At 39.9% G+C, this 17,939-nt stretch overlaps 1 protein-coding gene across 4 annotated transcripts in view; it reads left to right on the top strand.

Annotated features, from left to right (window-relative positions):
* The window catches only part of LOC6622133 (uncharacterized), a 123,151-nt gene that overhangs the window by 76,353 nt on the left and 28,859 nt on the right, over positions 1–17,939 (top strand). For 3 of the 4 annotated variants that reach the window (XR_011416426.1, XR_011416427.1, XM_002047477.4), the window contains exons 5-10: positions 462–587; positions 7,397–7,501; positions 8,490–8,581; positions 9,982–10,218; positions 11,172–11,330; positions 17,115–17,293. Coding sequence is in view for 2 of the 4 variants with exons in the window: in XM_002047477.4 (XP_002047513.3) it covers positions 462–587; positions 7,397–7,501; positions 8,490–8,581; positions 9,982–10,218; positions 11,172–11,330; positions 17,115–17,293 (898 nt within the window). In the remaining 2 variants the exon portion in view is untranslated. The remainder of the gene's footprint in view (positions 1–461; positions 588–7,396; positions 7,502–8,489; positions 8,582–9,981; positions 10,219–11,171; positions 11,331–17,114; positions 17,294–17,939) is intronic. The other variant, XM_070208344.1, reaches the window with a different exon arrangement.

The raw sequence follows: 17,939 nt of genomic DNA, 5'->3' as shown, positions 1-17,939 counted from the left end.
ACACAGATACGCCCTGACCTTGCTACACTTTCGGTGTGCTCTTTGCCGCCTGCTGTGTGTTGTCTTTTTTATGGCCAATCTAATATGCAAACAGAGGCCAGTGTGGTATGGGCGTGGTTAAGGTTCCCTTTTCGCAATTGAATTTCATTTGCATAACTTCAACGTACATAAAACTAAACTAACATAAAATATATCCCGAATACCCTGTGTAGACGGCCTAGGAATCTTAGCTGGAAATGCTATATTTTAGCTAAAAATCCTTTGAACTCCTCTAGGTCTGGTATACTTATTTTTCTTTCAGCTGTTGAGAGATTCTCCAGTGTTTAAAATGTTTTTTTTTTCAGAAAAGCAATATTTTTGTAAATATATCTTAATTAAACGCCCAAAGTATTTCTTAACCTCATTTTGTAGGGCATTTTAATATCGGTTACTAACATACATATTTCTCCATCTATTCACAGATCATATTTGATGGCTTTACGGTGGGCCGCTTCGATGAGGGCATGGTTGATACGGATGTGGATGGCTATGAAACGAATCTGAGTCCAACCGGTGAACTGCCCGGCTGTCCCGAGGGTTTCATGCAGGTGAGTGCAAATTTAATTTATTAAAATTTGAATTGAATATTACGTAAGCGTAGCAAGTGCCGCTCCAGCTCCCTCTTCAGCCCCAGCTCCTCTCGGTCCTGTGGCCAGTCTCATTCAAATGGATGTTGTAACTTGCACTCCATTTGCTGTTGCTATTGAACTTGTGCTCAACTATAATTTTATGCCAGCGCACACACTCACACACACACACACACACACACACAGGCAAGCGAACAGGAGAATTGGATGCAGTGCAGCTTCGTTCTTGGGGTTGTGCCCCTGATGCGTCGTTGTCGTCGTCGTCGTCTGGCTCGTGCTACGAGCTTCGTCGAGCCGTTCGATTCAATCAATGTCCGAGTAATTCTGTAATTTTCTGTTAGTTCTGTTGACAAATGCCACATTAGCCCAGCAAATTGAATTGAATTGTGCGCCTGACTGTGCATCTGGGTGTGTGTGTGTGTGTGTATCTGTTTGTATCTGTGTGTGCGCTTGTGCTTTATACCATTGCTGTGTTCATGTCCTATTCTGTCCGCAGCTTGAAGTTCGAGTGCTGTTCACTGTTGTTGCTGTCGCCATCGGCGAGAGGGGGGCTGAAAATAAAGGAACAGCAAACTATTTAACATACATATATATTTTTATCACAACTTTTGCGGCTCCATGTTGTTGACATTGCTACTTTGTCGAGACATTCGGCTCTGTGCCCCGCCCCAGTCTCAGTGAATGAAAGCGGAGAGGGGGTTAAAATAAAACTAAAGCCCGGGCCAAATAAAATATACCAAATCCCCGTAATTGACTTGTGCAATATGTTCAAATGTACATTTGTACATTGGTATATACCCCTATACCATACAAAAAAAAACAGCGTGTAATTGTGTGCGTGTGTGTGTGTATCTGTGTATACTTGTAAAATCTGATGCTGTTGCATTACATTAAATGGAGTTTTGCTGCCAAATTGAGGTGGCATACTCATTGGTTGGATACAGTTGGGTGTGCATTTGTTTAGCCCGCTTCGATATACACATACATATTAATACATATATGTGGATGTATGGCGTTCGCTTTGCATGCTCTTTTCGTTACCTTAAGCTACCTTTCCAATATTTTTGTAGCTTAAGTTGTGCAAACTGCGGGCTCTGGTGCCGTCACGGACCAATAAAACAATTTGGGCAAAAGGGCAAAGTGTTGAATTGCAGAGCAAAGCGTTTTTCAATTTTGGGGTAAGAGATCACACAAAGGGCAGCTGCTTTCAGGTAATACCTTTGGTATAATTACTTTCTGGCAAACTGAGCAAGCTTAATACGCTAACCAGACGAGTTTTAGTACTAAACGAATTTCCCTTGAATGAAAACATTTTACATGCTCTCTTTAAAAAGAAATAATTATTTACATTTTTGCTGAGCTGTTTTTGCCCTAAGCTATGAATTATTTTTGCTTAAATAACAAAACAAGACACAAGCCTGTTGACTTAAATGGATACCAAAGTAATTTGAACATTTAAACTTGAGTGGAAACAAGTATTTTTCGACATAATTCATAAAGGTTTCCCTTTTATTTAGTTGACATTATCTTTAATAGCTCCGCTTTCGTATTTTTATTCTTCTTTTTTTTTTACCAACATGCAAACATGTGTATTGTTTGATTCTTATTGCTTCCATTGCGCTCTCCAATTGAAAGTGAACTCTGCCAGCCTTTACTCCACGGACTTTCTGTTCCCCAAAGCCGAGAGTCCTTTATTAGTTTAGCGCCGGCGAGTCGTGCTGCAGTTTTTGCTGCCTGTCACGCCCCCTGCCTGGTTGCCTTTGTGACAATAAATTTTGAAGAAACGTGGGGCGTGCGCTGACATTTTGTGGTGCTGTCCAGCTCATCCAGATGGGCCAGCTGCTGTCCAGCCTGTTTTCTGCTGCCCCTCGGCTGGACCGTACGCCCGCCCGTTTGTCCTTCCGCCTGTCGCGCTCGGTTTGCTCGTCTGTTGAGGTTTCATTTGGCACTTGACATATGTATGTACGAAAAACTGCGGCTGGAATAGAAATGGGTTGGGTTTTTCGAGGAATGGTTACGTTCAACTGATGGAAACTGGGCGTTTTTGCATGCAAGTTTGGGTTTTAAAATGCAGTTAAATATTTGCAATTTTTTCCGCATATACGTGAACCCTGTTGCAGTTTTATAAACTCGTAACTAACCGCAGGTTTTTGTTGTCATTCTCCTGTTTCGTTCCGGGGTTTATCGTAGCTGCCGCGCTCTGGCGCCTGTTTTTATTTATTTAAGGCAAACATTTTTAACTGCTGACGCGGTTTCAGTTTTTTATGCCCAGTTATTTTTTCAGGTTTTTTCGTTTGGTTTCCTTTATAAATTATTCGTGTCATGGCCCGGCCACATAAATTCTTGACCGTCTCATATTTATACCAATCTACCTATGTGATTTCTGTAATACATATATATATATATATAAATATATATATATCTATAAGTGGAAAACATCCGCACGAAGTTTTCCACAGCGTGTGTGTGTGTGTGAGAGAGAGAGAGAGAGCTGGAGCTGCCAAGTAACAGTTTAATCAGTTATTCAATTTAGTTAGACAGTTTGCCTCATGCATATTGCAAGAGGCAGTGCCCTTAGTGCGACCTTTTCTCTGGATTATTTTGAATAATTTATCAGCACTTTTTGCAACATCACCAGCTTTAAACTTGACCAACTGGCGGTGGCCACGTTGCTGCTGCATTGTTTATTTGCTAATATTGTTAATCATAAATAACAAAGTTTATGCATAAACGTATTAACCTAAATCAACAACAACAACAAGAACAACAATGGTCAGAGCAAGCAGAGCAACAAGAAGGCACAGGCTGCTATCCAGCCATGTTGTCCTTTGCCCAGGCCAGGACAGCTTGAGTAAATGACTCAATATTTGACAATCATAACATCCGCTTAGTCTTCATGGTATGTCCTGGGTCCAGAGTCCTGCTGCTTGGCAAAGACAACAGCTAAAGCAAAAGCAACAGCAACAAAAACAACATGCCAGTTTGTCAATGGCAGTTTAAGCTCTTCTATCTATAAATATGTATGCGCGTATATACACGTCTATGCGAGTAGTTGGCTGTGTGAGTGTGTGTGTGTGCGATAGACAAGCTCATAATTCAACTGGGCAAACTTCTTGGACATGCTTTTCACTGCTGCCCCAGCGGCATTTGTTTGTGTCGTAAATTTACGAGTCATAGCCGAAAAATACAAAAAAAATATCGCAAAAGGTTTGCAAGTTTTTCTGTGTCTTATACCCTGTAAAATGAATAAGCTTAAACGGATATTTGCCATTGAAGCAAACGTTTAACAAAGTGATGCAGGATTCATTTCATGATTTAATGAAAAAAATTGTCAAGAGCTGGCAAAACTATAAAAATGATACAACAATTATATAAGCCCTGTTGACTTGCCCGGTTGCAGAGTATCTTCAAGTGAGCCTTCAAGTGCACAGCTCTTGTTTCATTTTATTTTATTTTATATATATATATTATTTATTTATTCAGGAGCGCATTGAATTGCAAATGAAAAGCTTCGGCTTGGTCCATAATTTATATTTAATGATTTTTTAATAGCAGCGACGTAAAAAACTGTGGCAAATGTTTTAAATTACAGTAAATCAAACAGAAGTTCAGACAGTTTGCAAGTTGCTTGTGTGTGTGTGTGTGTGTGTGTGTGTGTGGGTGAATTACAGTGGAGCGAATGTGTCATTATGCGCTTAAATTGTTTCACAATTAAACCTGCAATACATGCGAGCACATAGCGAACGGGTGGAGAACGAGAAAGAACGGGGCACAGGATGCATCCATTGAAGGCATCTCTGTTTGGGGCTTTTGTTTATTGTCGGCAGATTATGAAGCGACGACGTCGACACCCAACAACTGTGCAGATAAAACTTTTTATCGGCTATTGTTTAAATTATGCGGCTCTGCCGCTGGCTGCTGATGCGAGCTGGCGCACAATGGCAGGTAGTATAATGTTGTGCCATCAGACTGAATTGAGCCAAGTTTAATCAGCTAAAGGTTGATTGTGTACAACGCTTTCACAACTAACATCAATGCATTGTGCAAAAGAAATTACAAAATGGATTTTTAAGCCAACAGAAAGTTGAATAGTTTAAAAGCCAGAGAAATTATTTTTTTAATTGATTTTAACACAAGTAAACGTATCCTTATTTAAGAAGTACGTGCTTGATATAAATTGAGTATACTTCTTTCTCGAATTGCTGATGGATAATTAATCACACGTTTCTTTATAAATGATTCATGGCTTTGAATGAATATATTTTAAATTTATGCCATTATTTTTCGCTCAGCACACGTTAAATTCCTGAATTTTCTTTCATATTCGTAAGTTAAACATGCCAGAAAAGTTTCAATAACGCATGTGAAGAGTATTGGGTTAAACTAAAAAAAAACTTCAAAGGTCAACCTGTGCGCAAAGTCAACAGCTCGTGTCCAATAGCTTGCCACATTTATGCCTGCGACGGCAGCTTCTCCCACTGACCACAATAATAATTCAATCAATTTAAAACCAACACCTAATCAAACAAAACGCCACAAGCTAAAAAAAAAATCGATAAAGGGGAAAAATGAAAAACGAAATGCTAAGCAAACCAAGTTGAGATACGAGCGACAAAACCAAAATTCCAATAATTCGTTATGAAGTCGATGCTAATAACGCTCCACTGCACACAATGGACCCAACGATGTTTATGATAATAGCCATGCTAATGATGATGATGATGATGATGATGATGATAATGATGAGAAGGATAGAGTCCAGCCAATGCTCAGGGGCAAATAACAAAAACAGGCAGATAGAGAGAGAGAGAAAGAGAGAGAAGAGCGAAGGAGAGGCCACACAGTTTGCAATGAATTTACACAAAATCGAAATCAGAAAATTACCATTATGCCGGGCAGTCGGGCCTGTTGGCGGATGCCTGCTGCAGCTTCTACTGCTGCTCCTGGTCCTGCTCCTGCTGTTGCTGGTGAAGCCCGTTTCATATGACAGCAGTGAATTGCAACTCTAACCAGTTACAAATATTGGCCAGAGCTCTGGAATGAACGACATAGATGGCGACTTGCAATTACAGCAAAAATTGTTGTTTGAGTTGGGGCATGGCAAAAGGACGGCAGAACGAGTAGAACCAATGGCAGCAGCAACCGCAGCACATGCCCAGCTGCAGTGCTGGCCAGTGGCAAGCACATAGACCTGTCCGGTCAAATAACCCATTAACTAAAAACTTAATCAATTGGAACTCCAGCCCCCTCCTTCACCATTCATAAGCATTGCCAATTGAGCAGCTATAGGCACTGTGTAAATGAGCTGCATGATGCCTGCTGCCTTCTGCTTTCTATTGGCCTGACGGGCACGGTCCGTGGGTCGAACCACTGGGAAAAAAAAAAACCAGGTTGCCATTGCCTATTGACGATGTGGTTAGCTATTCTTGGCTGCTATTAGCGACATTACGGCAATGCCTATGAATACCAATTGCCAGGTCTGCTTATTTTTCTTTTATATACCTCATACAGAGGCAACACTCAATTGGGGTATATTGTTTAATCATTAGCTACGTAGTGTAACTTTTGATACCCTGAAAAGCTAGCAAATAGTTAGATTGCTTTTTTTTAGCAACAGAGAACATACTCATAAAGCATTTTATATTCATTTTCATAAGACAAAATTTTAAATACAAAAACAAAATGAGTTCAGATCAAGGTCCAAACATTAATAAATTCATGGTATAAAGAGAGTCAATGCTATTCAATGCTAATCATTTGAAAAACTCATTATATTTCTCATTTGATAAAGGTTAGGGTGCGTTTTACGCATTATTAAATTTAGAAAAATATGGAGTTTTAAATTTTAAGGTGTGTGAGGAAAATGTTCATTTATTCACCAATAGACTTCCATAAATTACAAAATACTCGCAAGATATTTAACTCTGTTATAAATGAGAGCTTCATTCATTTATTTTTATAGTTAATAGATATAAGTCAATCAAGCGATCTATTTTAAAATGAATGAAGTATTTTTTTTATGAAAATATACTTTTTTATAAATAATTTATTGTCTTAATGGACTAATGGTTATGATCTATTCACATGAATCAATGGTGTAAAGCTTGTGGTTACGATCTATTTATATGCATTTGTTTCTGGCTTAGTGTTCGGTGCAGTGGGACAATGAAGTTGGCTGCTGTTTCAGTTTGATGCACCTTTGGCAATTGCCAACAGTTTTTAACACACGTTGAAATTGGCGCTTGGCCCACAAATGTATGCTACACTTTTTGCAGCGTCCATTCTTCTAGCTGCCAGCTGCAGTGGCCGTTGCGAAAGGAAAACAATCAAATATTGAGCGCACAAGCCGGCAAATGGCGCCAACAAATAAAAATGTATACAACAGTCATAATCCATTACCCATGCCAGCAACCTGGTGTGGTCTGGATTGGCCTGGGCTGGGAAGGTTATAGTTGAAATTGGATGGGATTGGCATACGGTCAGGGATTCGGTTCGCGATGGATTGCAGCTTCCGTGCATATATTTATTTTTCACTTGCTCGGCAAACATTTATGCAAATATACATATATATGAATCCGTGTCCCTTAATAAAGCCGATGTAAAAAATTGAGTGCAACTTAACCCACATTTGCATGCGTGAGCTTTAAAATGTGTCAAAAAAAAAAAAAAAAACAACCAAAAAAAAGACTGTTGGTGAATTGCCTTAACAACATTCTGCGCGAAATAAGCTTGATTTTTAATTAATTAAATTTTATTTATTTACTTGGCAGCTCAGCGAACTGGGGCGACCATTCACGGGCGGCTCCTGGTGCGGCAAGGCCACCGGACCGCAATTATACTTCAGCGAAACATCCACGGTGACAGCTTCAGTGAAGGTGAGTGAAGGACAGGTTACACAGGCAAACACGTGAGATTCGATTTCACTTATTGCAAACATTCAGTTGATCTTATTCTTTGCTTCGCTTTATGTGCCATAATGTTGAAAAAGCCAGCTCTTTAATGTATGGATCAAGTATAGGCGAAAGAGAAAGATTCATTTTTAAATAAGTAATCAATAATTTAAATTAAAATTCAGTTAAAATAGCACAATTATAGTGAGCGTATGCAGAATTCGGTCAATCGACATACACTTGTTTCCTGTTTTTAATTTTAAATTGAACAACTTTTGCGGATACGCGACGTATGCGTAATGTTTACTTGAGCAGCCATTGCCACTTTTTGATTAATATTTAAATAAACGTGCGGCCATAAAAGCAAATGGACAAGAACTCTGGACAGGTTGCAGAGTTCGCAGGCGCATAAATTATGAAAATTAATAAAAATTCATGCGCCAATCGGATACCCGCTTGGCCGGCAGCCTGCACTCTGAGAGTGCAACAAAATGCTTCAAGTGACGATGAGTTGACGTGGTCGCCGGCGCAGATTGCAGATTGCATAATTAAAAGAAAATTGCGTGTGCAAATGACAATTTTTCAGAATACGGCAGACGCAAGTTTCCACTTAAGTCCTTGCCAGACTGAATAGCAAGAGTTCGCCTGATCGTTCTTTGTCTTGGCAGCTGTCGCTCACTTTTCGACGAATAAATATTTCAATGCATCGCTCCCCCTCTGTCCGACTGTGTGTGTGTGTGTCGATGTTCTTGTGTATTGCCACATACAATCGAGCAGCTGATTGACAGCGCACCATTTCCTGTTCCATTCGACAACTTTTCCATCGCATATATCTATATACTTTTATTTGCTCAGTCTATTTTCAGCTTATTTCAGCAAGCGAAGTTATTGCATTGCAAATCTTGCAAAATAAGTTCATTTTTTGGGTAGCCTTTTTAAATTTTCCTCTTTTTCTATTTTGCCAATTTTTCAGGTATTTCATCCGCCGCGCAATATACGGGACGAGAAACCCTTTGAGTTCAGCATAAGATACAAATTTATAAGCCAGTCCGATGCAGTTGTGAGGTAAGTTGCTATGAGTAAATAAAAAGTGTTACTAACTTGCATCTAACATAAAATGTTGGGAGCAATTCAGAATCAAGAAAAAAAAAGGACGACTCTGGCAAAAAATTTGATTTTATGGCTTTACACTTTTACGATTCATATTTCTTTGTACACTTTTCTTTAGGGAATAAATAAGAAAAATTGAAAATATTTTTCATGGTATATAAAAAAATTTTTATTATCCTTTTTGTCACATTTTTCACAATAGCTTTGGCTTCTGTTAGACTTGATTCTTTGTAAGAAAACGCGACGTATGCACAAATAGCACAAGATTAATATAATAACAAAAAGAAGGCAAATATGATTTTCTGTGCCTCAGCGATTGAGGTATACCAGTTATATTTGAAAACAAATTTACTAAGAATCAGAAAATAATTCATAATTAAATAAAATGCTACTTAAATATCTGTTGCTTGCAACTTTAGTCGAAACATTGCCATAATAATATGTATTACTTTATTTTGGGATCGTCTGCCATTAGGTTGTGCTGTCGCCTCATATAGTATTCCGTCTAAAAGTAATCACCAAATTTAGTGTAGGCGTCCAGCAGCTTTCAGAGCTGTAATTTATCATTTACGCTACGGGCGGGTGAAGTGCGGGGGTGACCTTTAAAAGTGAGGACAGCTCGGCAAGTTAATGTCTTCAGACTGCTGTGGCGCCTGACAGTTTGGCCTTTGTTTTAACGCGCTGCCAGCTCCGGCAGCTGAGCCGCCGTTCTCGAGCAAAATCCTAGTACCTGCTCGAACAATGCCAGCTTTGTTGGAGTGCTGCATAAAACATGAGCAGCAGCTCCTTGCCGGGACACGTGGCACGCCAAATACACGGTTCAAGCTGCAATCCATTTGTGCCTAGACGTGTGTCAAATTTCGTGCATGTGTCCCATTCTTTGTTTGTGCCAGTTGCCAGTTGCCAGTTGCCGGCTGTGCCGGCTGTGCCGGATATGGCAATAGTGATTTAAATTGAAATGTATTTTTACACCTCAACAAATTTCACACAATTCACACGGCAAAATAATATTTACGAGTAGAGATGCATTCGCAAATGCAGTTGAGGACCCAATTCAATGCTTGTGGGTGTCCGACATACGGACCATTAGCAAACCAAACAATGGCCAAACATTGGGCCAAATGAGGATTTAAAACCCAAAATGCCAGGGTGCATTTTATGCAAATTGCAGACAGGCTGAAAGCCCCAAATACCCAAATACCAAACAAATATACTGCTCAGTGGAGGCGGCAGCCAAACTAAATTAAATGCTAAACTTACACATTCAACAACACTTGCCACACCCACATCCACACTTGCCTATATATATAAACATATATATATATATACTAATGGTATGTGGGCTTACATTACAGGTATGGACTGCCCGATAAGCCATTGGAATTGGGACGTGTCACACCCGGCACCTATTGTACAAGGCAATTCGATGAATGCTATCGTAACAAGTGTCGCCTGCAAAGTCCAAATTATCCTGGTATGTATCCAAGGAATGTTACCTGCTATTGGACCATACGACAGAAAGAAGTTCCAACCAGCAAGCATGCCATGATTGCCGTCAGCCAGGAGAATCAGCACAAAGCCTTAGTAAAGCGGTAAGTAAAATACTGGGAAGGGGGCTTAGAATAGGGCAATGGGGGGGGGGGGGGGATGTTTGGTTCGTTCTATTGAAATACCAAATTCTATGCAACGTGCATGGAGCACATTAAATAAGCATTAGCATTTTGTGGAGCCAGAAGACCATGTCGCATTTGTATGACAAATTTCAATTTGGCAAATTGCAATCCGACTTGCAGTCCGCAGTCCCGTTGTCCGCATCCATTTCACACTTGTGAACCCAATAAGCGGCCAATGGGCTAGATCAGACAAAAGTTGAGCACAATGTTGTATTTTGTATATTCCAATTAAATGTTTGCATATCCAATTAGATAGAAACAGACAGAGAGACGCTCAAACCAAATGACAGCTTACCGAATGGCTATAACTCAATCCCATTTTACATGGAAGCGTGTATAGTAAATGTTGCGATTGTTGTTCATTTTTTTTGATGCGGGTAAATTAACTAAATGTGTAAGGATATTGCATTTACAGAAAAATATTGTTTTGTAGTTCTCTAGGCCATAAAGCCACGATTTTATAGAGGGAGAGAGAGAGAGCGAAAAATTAACGATTTGTAAACCTGTCCAGAATTTCTACTGCTATCGATTATATATCTTTTTTGCTCAATATAGACGTTCCTACTGCTTTATGCATATTCGCAAAGAAGAGCATTGAAAAGTCGAGTTAGATTGCATCAATTTGGGCTTTGCGGATTATTAACTTTGACAGTTTCTCCAATGTGCCACGCATTGACAGCAGTTGGCAGTTGTTTTTCAGGATTTTCGAAATTAAAATGTTTGCCTTGCATTTAGCGCTGATTGCAATTTACATTTTTTTTTTTTTTGCATGTTGTTTGCAGCTAAAAATAAAACCCACTGTGGTTCAATATACAATTTTTTTGTTATCAATTTTTTTCTACTACTAACTTTAATCTTTTTCCCATTTGCAGTTCCATTGCCAGCTTTAATAAGACCTCACGCTCGATTCGTGCCTGGTCTGATTGTACTGGAGAGCGCGATCATTTGATATTTTATGATGGCAGCTCCACAAATGATCCCGTCCTGGCCAAATATTGTGGCGGCGATTGGTTGCCACGTGTCGTCTCACGGTGAGTTGAATGCATGAAATCATAGCATACTTTTCAGCTTGTGCGCTTCAGTTGTGCTGTACTGTATCGCAATGTGACTTCAAGCGCTTGTCAGGCATTTATTTAACGCCATTTCTCTTTTATGAAAAAGTTAAATATGAGCCGAGCACAACTCATAATACATTTACAAGCCCAGTCAGATATACAAACTGACAGAGCGCCATTTTAATGAGCGTGTGTTATGTGTTTGTCTGCGCCTGTGTGTGCGTGTGTGTGTGTGTAAGACCGCAGTTCTAGTGCACTGCACTGCAGTTGGCCTGGGGCGCATGTGTTCCAATTCAGTTACACATAGATACACTCTCTCACTCACACACACACAGACACAGACACAGACACATAGACACTGTTTATGGGGCTTTGTGTGTGCCTTGCAATTGTGCGCAATGCTTAAGAAAAACCGGAAATTGGGTTGCTCTGCAGACAGACAAAGCAACCAACAGACAGACTTAAATAGAGACTCACACACACTTACCCACACTAGATAGACACACACACAGACACATATACACATGAAACATAAATAGATTTATGTGTGCGCCATTTGCAACTTTTTGCTTGACTATACAAAATGCACGCCTATTGAAAACATTTTGATGCATGTGATTTATGCAATGGAAATATCTATGCTCATTAGGTGCCAAGTTCTTTAGAGAACTGCCACTACAAATTCTTAAAGTGCAAGCTTAATCACTGCAGGCACTTCTCTTAAAAAATAGTATTATTATTATTATTTTTACGAAATTAAATTGACAATTACCAGTGTCTAACTAGAGCGCTTGGCTATACATTCTGGCCCTAAAAAACGAAATTTTTATTCAATAATTCGTTTGATCATTTTTTAAAGTTTTCATTTAATTTCAAACTAAAGTCATGGAATTTTTATACCTTTCCATTTTGTACATTTTTAAATCCAAAACCTATAAACTATAACTTGTGGCAGATGCAAAATTATATTCCTAAATTTACTTCCGCTGTTTTCAAAGTGAAGACCAACTGAAACGAAGAAATTTAAAATGAATTAGAATTTAACTAGTGTCTTCTCATATACAACAATTAATTCATTATGAATTTTCATACTGCATTTGTTTTCAATCAGGGTTTTGCGCTAGCTCAACAGTTTCTATGTGAATCCATGCTTATCTTCTTTCTGGTTCGTGGGCTCAGTTTTACTGGTTCGCTTTGAAGACACTTTTAGAATAAGGCTATAAATTTTTAAAGCAGAGACACCCGCATGAAAAGGTCCTCGAAAATGGCTCAAGTGCAAACTGCGAGAACAGGCCACACCTCCACATGGCATTTAAGTGGACGACGTCCCCCGTGCAGCCCTTCGGCCATTTATCTGCCACTTCACATTCTGTTTTTGTTGTTATTTGGCTGGGCAAAGTTTGCGCTTTTCGCTGACTCTTGAGACATGCACATCAACTTTGATTGTTGTTTTTTTTTTTTTTTTTTTTGTTGCTTATTTTTTTGATGTTTATGCAGCTGCAAAAAAGGTTTGAAAGTTTAAGTCACGGCACAAATTAAAAGTTACTCAGGCAGTACGATGATTACAACTGATGTTGATCATCATGATGAGTACGATAATAATGATGGGGTTGTTAATGATGGTGGTGAAGAGAATCGTTTCACCTTGCTGCTTAATCTCTTAATGAGTTGCACTCGGGCATTTATTGACATTTTGTCGAGGACGCTGGGAAAATTGCGAGAGCTGAAATCTTATAAGCAAACATGCATAGCACAGGGAACGCATCAAGAATGCATATAGCGTAAAATGCACACTGAAGATGACGATGAGGCCGAGCCTGATGGAAAGAAGTGGGCGCACAAGCCACGCCCCCCAACCCACACTCCCGCAGACGCACACACACAGGTTCACCAGCGTGCACAACGTTTGAGGAAAAACGGAATTAAGTTCGCTGCAAAAGTTGTCCTCTATAGAACGTCGCCCATCCCAACATATTTTCCAACCGACGTTCTCAACGTCTTTCGCGACATGAGAAGACGAATTATAAATGCACACAAACACACACACACGTACGCACACACACACACACACACACATACAAATGCATGGCTGCATCAGCTGGTTCTGTGTGAGTGTTGGCTTACAGACACCTCAGACATGACAGTCATACAATTTTGCCTGCCATCTTTTTTTGCTGCGCTCTCGCAGCAGACGTGACTTTCAGCACACAGTGTGTGAAGGGGAGGTGAAGTGTTGCGGAAATGTTGCCACATGAAAATTATTAATTTCCCTGTGCAACTTAAAATTGCAACAAGCTTCAAGCGGCAAGCAGCAACCTGGCAACGTCTCCTTGACGTGCCTGCGCAGTTTTATTGAACTCTTTTTCTTGGCGGGGTCTTCAATTTGTGCGCCCCCCCTCTGCTTAAGGAAAGCAGCTGTTGCTTTTCTAAGTGTATGAGTATGTTAATTTTTCTTCAGTTTTTCTTTTATTTATTTTTTTTGTGTCACATCAAAGAAGCTGGGAAAGCGTTAACTTTTTAAATGGCACATTAATTTTTCGTTAGTTGTTGGTTTTTGTGCAAAGTATTATAATTTCGTTTCGAAAGGGGCGCTTGAAAACCGATTAAGCATTTACATAAAAAACGCATGCATAAAACATAAAAACATGTCTATAGTAAGCGCTTCCGGCTTTTATATAGACAGCTAATTTTAAAATAAATCGATGTGTATCATATATCATGTAATGTGTGCGAATCGTAAACCGATATTCCATAAGTTGCAACTGCCAGAGAACTATTTTAATAAGTACTTACTACATCTGCAAGGGTATTAAATCTTCGCCTCTCCGACTATAACTATTTCATATAGTTTTAAATTATTTGATGTCTTGTGGTTACAAGTCACATGCTAAAGTTGAGTACCTGAAGAGAAAGTTTATGGATGTATGTGCGCCTGTGTGTGCGTGTGTAAATATGTTCCGTTAAGTTCTCTCATAAGCATTTAGTTTAAGTGTTTGTTTTTGAACTAGTTCTTGTGCTCATGTGTTTACTTTGAAATGAGTTTTCCTATTTGTCAAAGTTAATTTAAACCTGCATATACATATATATATATATTGGTTATGAACCCTTTTAATGATAAAACGTGTGCCCATTAAAAATGTGCCAAACTCACGTTTTTTCCCATAACTAGGCACCGCACTTGGTAATTATATCATTAGCTACTATTTACATAATTTTGTTAGACACTGCTTTTGGTGTTATTTAAAACAGTTTAATTTTCTTTAAAAGCAACTAGCTCGTTTAATTTGACACAAACTAAATGCGTTTACAAGCCGTTTATTAGCTGTATTAGAACATAATCAACTGGCCACAGGGCGACCCTGTTCATCATTAGAACTAGTTCAATTAGCGACCGAACTTGACTGTGTTTGCTTCTCAAAGCGAGCATCAAATTTGCTGGTAATTCTGTTAACCAGCCCGCTCGCTCTGCACACAGAGCCCTTGGTTCACTCGATTTGACGGGCCATATACCACTTTTAGAGCCGCCAATCTCTCGATATGCTAGTGCGCCCGCCATACCACAAGACGGCGCTGCCATTTGCGGTCAGACATTTTGGTACCGGGGCATGTGCAAATTCGTGACCAAAGCAGGATGTGGCCATCGGTGGGTGGATTGGTGAGGGGAGCACTGAGTGCTGAGTGCTGGTTGGAATGGTGTATTTCATGCGACGCATTGATAACCACCGGCAAAGGGACAACGCTTGGAGACGTGTGCTGGTTTTGTGTTGATTTTACGACACCCGCAAGTGCCGCAGGCCATTAAGTACCCAAGTGCTACGCATCGTAGGGATCCAAGCTGGCTCCACTGGGAGTGAGTGTAAAAGGGACAGCCGGAGAGGCAAAGCCAACATTTGTGGGCTTTATTAAAAATTAATTTACTTTTCATTTGCAGTTTATTGCACTTGGCAGTGACAAAAAAATACGTTGCAGCAGCTGCCACTCACAGCCCGGCCACGACTCTCTCACAGGACACGTATCCTCTGACTTTGTGTGTCCTTGTGTAGGTGTTTGAATAATAAGAGCACCCGTCTCGGCAGCTGTCTTTTAGCCACACTTACACGTATTAAAAAGCCATTTGTGTTGGCCATATTTGATGGCTTTTAGCATCGGCCGTGTGGCGCGCGTGTGGAGAGCCAAAACAAGCGGCAGGTGTGGGTTAAAGCTTTTCAAGCTGCGGTTATCTCTCATTTTTTATGTATTTTATATTACTCATACGCCGCGTAGGCTGTTGATATAAAAATTCAATTTGAAATTTAAATTGAAAAGCTTTGGCAAATTAATAAAACAGCTACCGCAAATTACAGCAGCATAAGCTTAAGCTATCGAATCCCCGAAAATAGCTGCGATTAATTGTATTTCGATAAGTTGTATTGAACAATCAAAAGAATTTAATGTGTAAGTGCATTGCGTATGCTGCAAATTTCTCGCATAATTTACCATTTTTAGCAGGTTCAGCTTGCGTCAAAACATGTGCACATTAATATAGTTCGCAAGCTCTTTAATGCCTCTTCTACTATTAGGGAGTGCCGCTTTCTAAGGGTAAGTGGCAGTTCTCACACTTTATAAAACTGAAAAGTTAACACTTAAGCCTTTTAATGTTACTTTAGGAGCAGTGAAGCAAAGGCTTGCCGAAGCAGTTCCCTGCCTCCAAAAAGTGGCTAAGTTTTATGAGCACTCGATGTCATTGCCATCGTTGGCCAGCATTTGCTGCTCGTGGCTGTGGGGCTCGACGCCCTGCCGCTTTGGGCTGGCGTCGCGTCGTCTACAACAAATGGTGCAACACCCACGGCTGTCATTTCATAATTTTTGGCCAAAAATCGAAAGACAAACGGCCCTAAAAATGTTGGCCCGCAGTCGAAGATTCGCTACTTGCTTGTCGCTTGTTATGCCAAAAAATTTGACTAAAACTTTGGCGTGTCCCACCTCTCAGCAGCAGACAATGGCGAAAAAAGTTAATTTGGCAGCGAAAATGCAAACAAGCAGACGACAAAACGACTGGCGGACACTTTAAATAGGCAGGCGGAACGGACAGAAATTCGGCCCGCAAAACTGCTGGCAAACTGTGAACCAAAACAGTGCAAAACACAACAAAATACTGCGTCATACTTTTAGGCGCGGCCGCCTTTTCTGGCAAGCACAACATTTGTTTGTTTCCCTGCCTACCAAATATATACAAATCTGTATGTGTGCGTGTGTGTGTGTGTGTGTGGGCAACAACTTTACGGCTTCACTTGATTGCCGAGTTGTGCAAATTAAATTTATGTGAAACTACTTTTCTCACGCCTCTAATTGAAGTGCCCCAAGCTGGGCAGTTGTTGTACGTGACCTGTGCGCCATGTTGTTCAATAATAAACTGCCGATGGATGTGTTTTTTGTCCTGAAATAATTGTAAATATTTGTATAATTTAAAATTTAATAATATTGCTTTTGTTTGTATTATTTAAATATATTAACTCAATTCTTTAAATTGGCCGTTTCGCAATAGATTTATGTCCAAAAAATACACATTAGCTGCCGAGTAAAATCATATTAAATTTAGTAATATTATGTTTTAATGACTGGATTCAGATATTGCCTAAGAGTAGAAAAAAATGTGCTGCTCTTTAGATATTTGACAATCTGATATCAGCTGCTTGTTGACAAAGAAATTCAATGAATCATTTTTATTCAACTGTTTAACAAAAATTTGCCTGTATTAATCAAACCATTTGTCTTTTTCAGCGGACCAGAAATGTTGGTGGCCTTTCACTCAAGCCCCTTCTCAGCGCCCCTACAGCAGGGCATACCCAATCGCGGCTTTGAACTGGATGTGGATATACTGTTCACCGATTCGGACTCGTATGATTTTGCGCAGGGCACGAAAAATCTTTGTGAATTTCATATAAATGCATCGAATCCGGGTAAGTGAATGTAAATGATAAGAAACTCAACCAAATAATTAAGCACAAGCACACACAAAGAAACAGACCCGAATTTAGGTCAGCTGCACATATAATGCACTCCTGAGTTTCCTTTCTTCTCGATTCCCTCAGCCGGTGCCGGTGCTGGTGGCGCTGCTGCTTATGCTTTAATGCAGCACTGATTCGGCTGCCATTGTTTTATTTATAATTTATTTATATTTTTATTGCTTACTCAGCGATGCTGCTTGAGCGAGCGCACGCACTCCCCGAACACTTAACTGCAACTCCAGCTGCACCAATTTACTCACGGCGTACAGCTAAGTAATTGGAGCACGGCGTCTTTCAGTAATCAAAAGTTGCATCCACTTTAAAGTTGATGTAACCTGAGTAGCACCTGGACGGGGTGGCTACCTTTCATTAGCTTCGGGGCGAATCTAAGCTGACTTAATGGGTTTTTAATTCGATTCGAGGCCAGACGAAATCAAATTGCGTTGATCTGGCTGCCAAAGGGAACTGAAAAACTGAAAGCAGCAATTGGTGGGCTTTGAGTTCTTTGAGTCTTAAAACAGCTCATCTTATATAAAGTCATTTGAATGTCGTGCATAAATTTGCGATATATCTGCTTCGAATTTCCTTTCTTCTTATA

This window comes from Drosophila virilis, chromosome 3 (genome assembly GCF_030788295.1).
Source record: "Drosophila virilis strain 15010-1051.87 chromosome 3, Dvir_AGI_RSII-ME, whole genome shotgun sequence".
Taxonomy (NCBI): Eukaryota; Metazoa; Arthropoda; class Insecta; order Diptera; family Drosophilidae; genus Drosophila; species Drosophila virilis.
Note: the sequence above shows the minus strand (reverse complement) of the source record. Positions and strands in the feature narration are given on the sequence as shown.